The 9,489-nt window shown below is 48.6% G+C and overlaps 1 protein-coding gene across 1 annotated transcript; it reads left to right on the top strand.

The window, feature by feature from the left end:
• The first annotated feature begins 5,569 nt into the window (after positions 1–5,569).
• LOC138513235 (nuclear apoptosis-inducing factor 1-like) lies at positions 5,570–7,609 on the top strand. Its single transcript, XM_069627904.1, has 2 exons — positions 5,570–6,399; positions 6,724–7,609. Exons 1-2 carry the CDS (start codon positions 5,979–5,981, stop codon positions 7,563–7,565), a joined length of 1,263 nt encoding a protein of 420 aa, XP_069484005.1. The 5' UTR covers positions 5,570–5,978; the 3' UTR covers positions 7,566–7,609.
• The last annotated feature ends 1,880 nt before the right edge of the window (positions 7,610–9,489 follow it).

The raw sequence follows: 9,489 nt of genomic DNA, 5'->3' as shown, positions 1-9,489 counted from the left end.
AATAGTCTGGATGCACGCCCAAGCTGTGGTGGGTCCCTGCCCCAGTTGGCAGACCTAGTTTCCTCCTATCAAGCATTGCGACGAAAAAGAATACCTTGGAGGTACTGCCAACCTGTGGTGGGTTCCTGTCCCTGATTGGCAGACCTGGTTACTTACTACCAGGTACTGCGATGACAAAGAGTAGCCTGCATGCACTCCCAAGCTGTGTTGGGTCCCAGCCCCAGTTGGCAGACCTAGTTTCCTCCTACCAGGCATTGAGACAAAGAAGAATACCTTGGATGTACTGCCAAGCTGTGGTGGGTCCCTGACCCTGGTTGGCAGACCCGGTTTCCTTCTACCAGGCACTGCGACGGAGACGAATAGTCTGGATCCACGCCCAAGCTGTGGAGGGTCCCTGCCCCAGTTGGCAGACCTAGTTTCCTCCTACCAGCCATTGCGACGAAGAAGAATACCTTGGATGTACTGCCAAGCTGTGGTGGGTCCCTGACCCTGATTGGCAGACCTGGTTACTTCCTACCAGGTACTGCGATGAAAAAGAGTAGCATGGGTACACTCCCAAGCTGTGGTGGGTCCCTCATCCTGGTTGGCAGACCTGGTTTCCTCCTATCAGGCACTGCGACAAAGACAAATAGTATGGATGCACTCCCAAGCTGTGGTGGTTCCCTGCCCCAGTTGGCAGACCTAGTTTCCTCCAACCAGGCATTGAGACAAAGAGGAATACCTTGGATGTACTGCCATGCTGTGGTGGGTCCCTGATCCTATTGGCAGACCTGGTTGCCTCCTACTAGGTACTGTGATTAAAAAGAGTAGCCTGGGTGCACTCCCAAATTATATAGGGCAATGAACATGTCTGTCCAAAATAAATCCTATTGAATACCAGAATACTGGACCGTAGGACCAAATGCTTGTCTATGTATGCAAGCAAGGTGGAAGTTTACATCCTACTCAGTGTTAGATAAAACACAAAACAATACAACCTCTCGGCTCGTATCAATATCAGAACAGCCCACAATAATCCAAGCACATTGACCTTGCATTGCACTTGAACTGAACTGAATTTCTTTGCCTAGCAATCAGGTGCATGACCGGGTGGAAGAGAGTGACCCATTCTATGATTGATACAGTTTTTATCTTCTTCTCTCTGAGACCTGATGAAGGGGCAGAGATATTAAGTACCTGATACCCCGGACACCTTTGAGCCTGGTAGAGTGTTGCCAATCCGCATTCATTCATCCCTATTACCGGATAAAGCTGGATTCCGGGTCTTAAAATCAAAGGTGGACTGATTTTCCATTTCAAAATGGAGGGCCTAGTGTTCGCCATTTATTTTGAGAAAAGAGGTTTTGAAAAAATAAAAAATGAATGCTCATCTAACATTGTTCCTTAAAGTAGAGAAGCAGGAGGTGAAATAGTCTTTCATCGTGCACACAAGACTGAAGAGGACCTTAATCATAATCACACCCCTGAAGTTATTTTGTCTCTCGTATCCTGTGCTTAGATGCGCTTTGACGGTATCTGGTAATGGCATCGAAAATGTTTCCAACGAAACACTTTACATAGAAAAATATGCATCAAAAATGTTAGCATCGAATGCATATATTAGTTTAGTTTAGTTTAGTTTATTTATTTGTATTGCGCGCCTGGGCTAGAGGCACCTGGGTGCATTTCTTGCAGGGTAAAGGTTACAGCATACAAAGTATTGCTTACAAAGTACAAGTGTTACAGAAATTAGCTGGTACAACTATTACGTCATAAAGTGCAGGTTACAGCAGTACAGTGGGCAAAATAGAGATCATATACATACAAGCTTTATGAGCAGGATACCGCTAAATCCTGCTCAATGAGCCATTTTTTTGTTTGTTGCTTGAGGGCAGGGAAGGAGGGCTCCTCTCTGAGTAGGCTGTGGAGGGTGTTCCATAGTTTGGCCGCAAGGACAGGGAAGCTGGCCCCTCCTGCTGTTTGTAGCTTAAGTCTAGGAATGGACAGCAAGTGAGTGAGAGTAGATCTCAGTGGACGTGGGGCAAAGTGTATATTAAAGCGGTTGGCCAGGTATTCAGGGGCGAGGTTAGCTTGGCATTTGTGGGTGATCGCTAGTGTTTTCAGTGAGATTCTGTGTGCAACCGGTAACCAGTGAAGGCTCCGTCTAGTGTCTGAGATATGTAGTTTCCTGGGAAAGTTAAGAGCAGCCCTGATGGCATTGTTCTGAGTAACCTGAAGTTTGTTAATGTTTCTTTGGTTAGTCTCAAGGTAGAGAGCATTACAATAGTCAATCTTTGACAATATGAGTGTTCTGGCCAGGATGATGCAGTTATTAGATGTAAGAAAGGGTCTGCATGCCGTCATCAGCTTGCATGTGTATGCTGCTGCAGAAACCACTGCGTTGGTTTGTCGATTAAGTGATAGGGTAGAATTTAGATAGATACCAAGGGTTTTAGTATCATCAGACACCTTGATGGTGTTCCCATCAATGATGAATGATTGGAATGCTATGTTAAGTTTATTTAGTCTGACCTGTGAGCCTAAGATAAGTAGCTTGGTCTTATCATTGTTCAAGCAAAGCCCATGATGCGCCATCCAGACTTGAATTACTGTATAGACATCATTGAGCGCTTTGAGTCGGTCGAGTAGTCACCAGTGATAGGGATCATCTGCATAGTTTGTGTAGGTGACACCCAGATAGTCCAGAATATTGAAGAGTGGCTTTGTAAATACATTGTATAATGTGGGGGAAACACAGGACCCTTGCGGGACCCTGCATTGGACTGGAGGGGGCTCAGCAGAAGCAGACGGGGAAAAGGCCCTCATCGTTCTGTTTGACAGGAAGGATCTAATCCATGCAGTGGCATCCTCTGAAATGTGGGCAGCAATTTTGAGGTGATGACAAAGGATTTGGTGGTTGACCAAATCAAAGCTGCTGAAAGGTCAAGCAGAAGAAGGAGTGCCAGTTTGCCCTTGTCTTTTAGGTCCTCAATTTGCGTTTTTAAGTCGTTCAAAGCAGTTTCCGTACCGTGTCGTGGTCGGAAACCTGACTGACGAAGACCCAAAAGTTTGTTATCTTCAAGATAGGCCTGAAATTCTAGATAGGCAGCACGGTCGAGAATTTTCAGGAGAAATGGCACTGTGGTGATGGGTCTGTAGTTAGAGGGGTTACTCGGATCAAGGATAGGTTTTTATGATTAATGGGATTACCCACGCATCTTTCAGATTGTCGGGGACAATGCCAGATTTGAATGAGGTATTAATGAATGTGGTGATGAAGGGGGCAAGGTCGTGGGCTGCCTCCTTGATAATAGGTGCGGGGCAAGAGTCACCTTAACATTTGGAAGGTTTAATCTTGTTGATGTTTTCCACTTCCCGAATGGATAAAGGAGAGAAACAGAAAGGTTTGAAGGAATGTTTAGGTGCTGGTAGTTTATTGGTTAGGAGTTCGCTGGTAGGTCTGGTGGGGGTGGTAAAGGGTTAATTATCATTGTGGTGTCTTATTAAAGGATAAAAAATACAAAAAAATGCATTCAATGCTAACATTTTTGATGCAAACTTTTAGATGCAAAAAACGTTCATTGGAAACTTTTTGATGCAATGACCATAAACACGCTTGGAGTAATTATATTTTTAAAGCACACATTTCTGCTGCATGTACGTCAAGTGGTTGTGTCTTTTAGGCAGCACTGTTCATAGGTTACTTTACCCCAAGTCTGGCAGCTCTCAAGGATTCACATAATCACATGCTCACCCTCATAAAGAATGTTCCGTCTGGTACAGCCTTAAATCCTTGTGTTTGGAGTATTGAGGTATGTTTTGCACGGGCATAAAAAGTGTAAAAAAAAACCTGCAACCTGAATTATGAGTGTAGAATAGGCCACTTGAGCTACCAGGCTCACATGCCACAGTTCCAACCAGTCGCATCAACTCTTAAAGCTCTCTTACGGTTCTCGGCCACTGGGCAAGTTTAACATATTGAGAGGAGCCAGGAATGAGACACGGACACAGGGATTCATGGTATTGGCCAAAGACCGTTATTAAAATGAAAAGGGGTTGGGAAATGCCCCTCTGTCCCTACTCTGAGGTGTTTACCTAACTAAAACTAAGGCTCTGTCCAATGTCAAGATGTTCCAAGCAAAACATCCTGTGTCCAAAATACTATTCTGGCCCTCACATTCTAAAAATCAACTCTAATGAGAAAAGGAAAAATATCTTTGGCTTTTAGTAGTGTACAATTGTTCAAAAAGTAAACATTTAACTCCAACACAAATGTTCCAGAAGGATAGAGTTCCTTGTTCCAGAGGTGGTTCTCTTACCCTGAATTTCTCTTCACTCTGGTTTATATCTTCGAGAATGTCAGCTCCTTAATTTTCTCTTGATCACTAACACAACTGGTATGCAAAACAACTTGACTGTTAGTCTGTCTGAAAGCCTGGTATACTCTCCTGCCAGGCTTTCTCTCCTCTTTAATATGTTTCTTGATGTATCCTTATCAGGACTTCCTAAGGTGGTGTATTTTTTAAACTGTCCAGCTTGACCATCCTAGCAAGCCTTTCTTTCAAGGGCTTTCGTATATGTGCACACTTGCAGTTTGCATCTGCCTGGTATACTCTCCTGCCAGTGCTTTCTTATATCAACATACTTGCATCTTGTATCTGCCTAGTATACTCTTCTGCCAGGGCTTTTCTCATGTGTAGGTCCTTGCAACTTTAATCTGCCAGATATACTCTCCTGCCAAGGCTTTTCATATGTGTGTACTGTGCACCTTTACAAACTTGACAGTCTCTTATATTTACTCTGTTCTGTTTGGAGTCTGCCTGCAATACAATCCTGCTAGGGATTTTTCTTATAGCTATACTGCATACACTAACATACTTGACAGTCTCTTATATTTATTCCGTTCTGTCTCACTTGCTCGTTCTTTCTCATATACTTCATTTAACGTTATTTGCTTTCGCCAGGGTTGCCAATACTCCCTGGTGTATTGGACAAAGAGATTGGAGATCCACACTATGGACAAAACAGTTTGCTGTCATTGTTCATTTGAATTCATCTAGAACTGTTTTGTGCTCAAAGAGTCACAAGTAAGAAAACATAAAGAGGTGTCTGAAGTTTGTCAACATTTCTTATTAAAGCAGTAAATAGTGGCAGGTACATACTTCAATGACAATACCTAAAGATTGAAACCAATATTTTTTGTGAATAATAAACATTTATTTTAGAAATTACATGAAGTAAAAAATACAAATAGCGAATGAAAGAAAAACCAGAAGAATTTAAGATCAAAAGAAACACTTTGACTTGAATCAAATAATAATTAGTTTTTCTATGTAGTAGGCTTATTACTATTTCGAAAAATATCAAGATCCCTATTTGTGTACTCCTGATTAGTTATTTTGTATTACTGTACACTGTATTCTAAAGGCATGATCAATGCATGATCATGTTTGTAGTCTGCCTCCCTTGGGTGGGATCACCAACTCTTGGTTGCATATGTAGGTTCTCCGCGGCAATCCTGTGGCAGCTCTTCGGCATTCCGCTCTCTCTTGCCACCTCTGCTTTGCAGCTTCTGGGCCTCATTACGACCCTGGCGGTAATCCGCCGTCATTACCGCCATGGCGTAATGAACGTTAACGCCGTGGGACGATGGTGTAAAGTGCGCCACATTACGACCCATCGCGCACGAGCATTACGCCATGGCGGTAATGTAAACAGCGCCATGGCGGTAATGCCCCCAAAACGGCACCTACCGGCATCGTATGCGGCGCAAGGTGCACCACCGCCACCGCCGTACATAGCGGTGACCGTAGTTAGCGGTCACCGCAATTAGCGTTGACCGTAGATAAGCGGAACCGGAAGTAGCGTCACCGCGGCGGAACGGGAAAGAGCACGGCGGCCATCTTTAAAAACACAATCCATTGCCATCCTCCGAAACCACTGGACATCCGAGCCTGAGACCCCGCCAATACCGGCTTCAACCTTCTACCTGCAGGAAGATGCCTAAAGTTTTGAAAAAAGCCTGTGACCGCCAGCGGCAAGACCGCTTCTCCAGAGAGGAGCTCACCATTCTAGCGGAGACCCTACAGGAGAACGCTGCAGTGGTATTCTCCAACCAACTGACAAGACCGGCCATAACCAAGAAGAAGGCCATATGGGCACTGGTAGCTCAGCGGGTCAGTGCCGTGGGAACGACACCCCGCAATGTCAAACAGTGCCGCAAGCGGTGGGACGATCTCCGGCTCAGAGTCAGGAGCATACTATCAGCCAACATGAACCTGGCAATGGCAACTGGGGGAGGATCGGAGTCCCCTATAAAATTGCAGCCATGGGAGGAAATCTGTGCCTCCACAATCGGAATGCAGAGCATTGAAGGAGTAGGAGGAATGGAGAGAGGAGCCCCGACATCGGGCGATGCAGGTAGGTGGCTCAAATCAAGGCATGCAAATCTCACCTAAGTCCATTCATGTGAAGTACAATGTTGGCCCATAGTGTGAATGCAACACATCAGCAGGAGACTGCCCACAGATACATCCGATCTGCACCCTGTACACATGCAGCATGCACACCCTAACTGCAGGCACCCACATACCTCCATGCTACTTCCACACAAAAGGGAGTCAACTTTTTTCCCCTGCATGAAATGTGCCACATGTACTAACTGATGAGATGCCAGTCGCCACAATGCCCGGCCAATGTCCGCAGACCCATCAATAACACTCTCCCTCCTCTGTCCCACCACAGGCTCAAATTCCGACCTTGAGGAAGAGGACACCACAGCCTCCACACCCACCAAGAGGGCCAGGCCAACTGTGCCAACGCCACAACCCTCCACCTCTGTCGTCCCGAGGAAAACACCACAGCAGGCAAAATCCATGCAAGGGAAACAGGACAGGGCACAGACAGCCACCCCAGCAGGCAGTACAGCAGCAGCAGCAGCAGCAGCAGACATCACACCAATCATGCCCACAGAAGCCACAGCCTCTGCTGCAAGCAGCACACTTGGGGAGACTGCTGCCATTGCTGCCTCCTCCGATAGTGAAGCAGGGACCTTTGAGGAGAGTGATGTCAGGAGCCCCACAGGCCACCCTCATTCCCCCTACCTGTCCCTAAGCAGCCCGCATGTGGATGCCACACAGGGTCAGCCAGAGGATGACGATTGGCCAGCCACTCCATCCCCGCTGCAGGGGCAGATCAGCCCAATGGGAATGCCACTGCCATTAGCCATGGCCCAGAATCCCAACCATTCTCTGGAGGCGATTGCCACCCGGCAGCAGCAACTTTCCTCGCTGCTCGAAGAACATGTTGCTGAATGTGGGGGGTCAAGTGCAGCAATGGATAAATGTGCTGAGACTGTGAAGGCAGCTATAGAGTCGTCCACAAAGGACATCTGCGCGGAACTAGCTGCTGTGCGGCACGCCATCACTGACCTTGTGCAGACAATACGGGCCATGCGTCCAAATGAGCAGGCAGGATCCTCCTCGGTTGCCAGCTCGACACCGAGCAGCCCCATCCGCCGATCGGGGAGGAACCTCCGCAGCACAGGCAGGGGTGCCCCGGGGGCCAGTGGAGGGGGCTGCCAATAGTGGCCGGACAGTGTAGGAATCCTACTACTGACACTGCTGCACAGACCAACTCACACCTTTGTTGGGATTCCAGGGGGGGGGAGGGTGGAGGGGGGAGTGGGTGTGTTGGGGTGTGCAGGGGGGTGGCGGGGTGGTGTGTTGGGGAGTTAAGGGGGGAGTTCGGGGGGGGTGTGTGCAGGGGGGAGGTGGGAGGTGGGAGGGGGTGTGTTGGGGTGTGCAGGGGGGTGGCGGGGTGGTGTGTTGGGGAGTTAAGGGGGGAGTTGGGGGGGGGGGTGTGCAGGGGGGAGGTGGGAGGTGGGAGGGGGTGTGACACGACAGTACATAGTTCAAATACAATTTATTCGTTTCACAAAAGGAAACGTGTGGACATTTTCATTGCGTATGTGTGCTTTATTGGTGTCCAGTCCTCAGTGTGCATGCCCCAGAGTCACACAGTGCCCCAAGTGCTGTCTCCATGCGATGAACACCAGCCGTGTGTGCTAGAAGCAGTGGTTGATGATACTTTGGCGCATGGCACGCCCCTCCTGTGCATCGCCTCCTCCATGTGGTGGCGCCCCTTCTGCACCCTCCTCATCCTCATCCTCATCGTCAGGTGGTTGCAGTTCTGCGTCAGGGGGCAGGGGCACATTCCGTCTGACGCACATATTGTGCAGCATGACACATGCCATGACGATCTTTGCCACCTTCTCATGGCCATACAGGAGTGCCCCACCAGACCTGCTGAGGCTTCGGAACCGTGCCTTCAGGAGGCCGAATGTCTGCTCTATGACCACACGAGTACGTGTATGTGCACGGTTGTAGTCCTCCTCGTGCTGGTTCTGCGGGTTCCGGACTGGCGTGAGGAGCCACCTCTTCAGGGGGTAGGCTGCATCACCTGTATGTAGGCGAGAATGTATGTGTCAGTCATGTTGTCTGTCCAGGAACATGATGTCCCACCATGGCTGGCATGGAACTGTTACCTTGGCTCACTTCTACATGCACTAATTGATTCACACTATGCAACCAGTATATGCCCATTGCTGCCATGGCCTGTTTAGCATGCCATCACCCTATGTATGCAGAGGGGTTTAGTGCATTGTGAGTGGCCTTCCTCTGTATCCGTTCTCTGTGTTACTCACAGCCAGGTGGAGTATGCATCATCCCCCCCCCCCTTTCAGCCAGGTGGAGTATGCATCATCCCCCCCCCCCTTTCAGCCAGGTGGAGTATGCATCATCCCCCCCCCCCTTTCAGCCAGGTGGAGTATGCATCATCCCCCCCCCCCTTTCTGCCAGGTGGAGTATGCACTGGTACGTCATTCCCATGCCCACTTCCATGACATAGCACTCACCGAGTAGCCAGGATCTTGGGCCTGCATGTCGCTCCATGTAGCGTGGTATTGTGGAGTTCCTCAGGATCATGGAATCATGGGTTGATCCGGGGAATCGGGCACAACAATGTGTGATGATCTTGTTGGAGTCACAGACCATTTGCACGTTGATAGAGTGGAACTGTTTCCGGTTGCGGTACGGTACCTCCATGGCACGTGGAACCACCAATTCCACATGGGTGCAGTCGATGGCACCAATGCAACCGGGTATGCTGGCTAGTGCATGGAAACCCACTTTGGTGTTTGCAATCTCCTGGGCAGTCCGTGGTAATGAGATGTGGTCGTCTGTGTGCTTGAGGAGGGCATCGAGCACTTGGATGAGTGTTCGTGAGAATAATGGTTGTGAAATGCCATGCAGGTGCCCCACTGTGTGCTGGTAGGTGCCTGTGGCCAGGAAGTGGAGTACAGCCACTACCTTCAGTAGGGGGGGGATGGCGGTTGGACTTTCTATCATGCTGACGATGTCGTTGTGTGTCATGTCTACGATGGCGGTGATGGTGTCCCTGTCCAAACGGTACAGGGTGTGGATCTGCTCAGCAGTGAGGTTGTTTGGATTG

This window comes from Ambystoma mexicanum, chromosome 12, assembly GCF_040938575.1.
Source record: "Ambystoma mexicanum isolate Mex_15411 chromosome 12, UKY_AmexF1_1, whole genome shotgun sequence".
In the NCBI taxonomy this organism is placed as follows: Eukaryota; Metazoa; Chordata; class Amphibia; order Caudata; family Ambystomatidae; genus Ambystoma; species Ambystoma mexicanum.
This window is presented reverse-complemented; position numbering and strand designations above follow the sequence as displayed.

Excerpts from the sequence above, each read along its gene's own strand:
- LOC138513235 (XM_069627904.1), top strand. The coding sequence starts at position 5,979 with ATGCCTAAAGTTTTGAAAAAAGCCTGTGACCGCCAGCGGCAAGACCGC. Across the intron at positions 6,400-6,723 it reads CCCGACATCGGGCGATGCAG|GCTCAAATTCCGACCTTGAG; the intron begins GTAGGTGGCTCA and ends GTCCCACCACAG.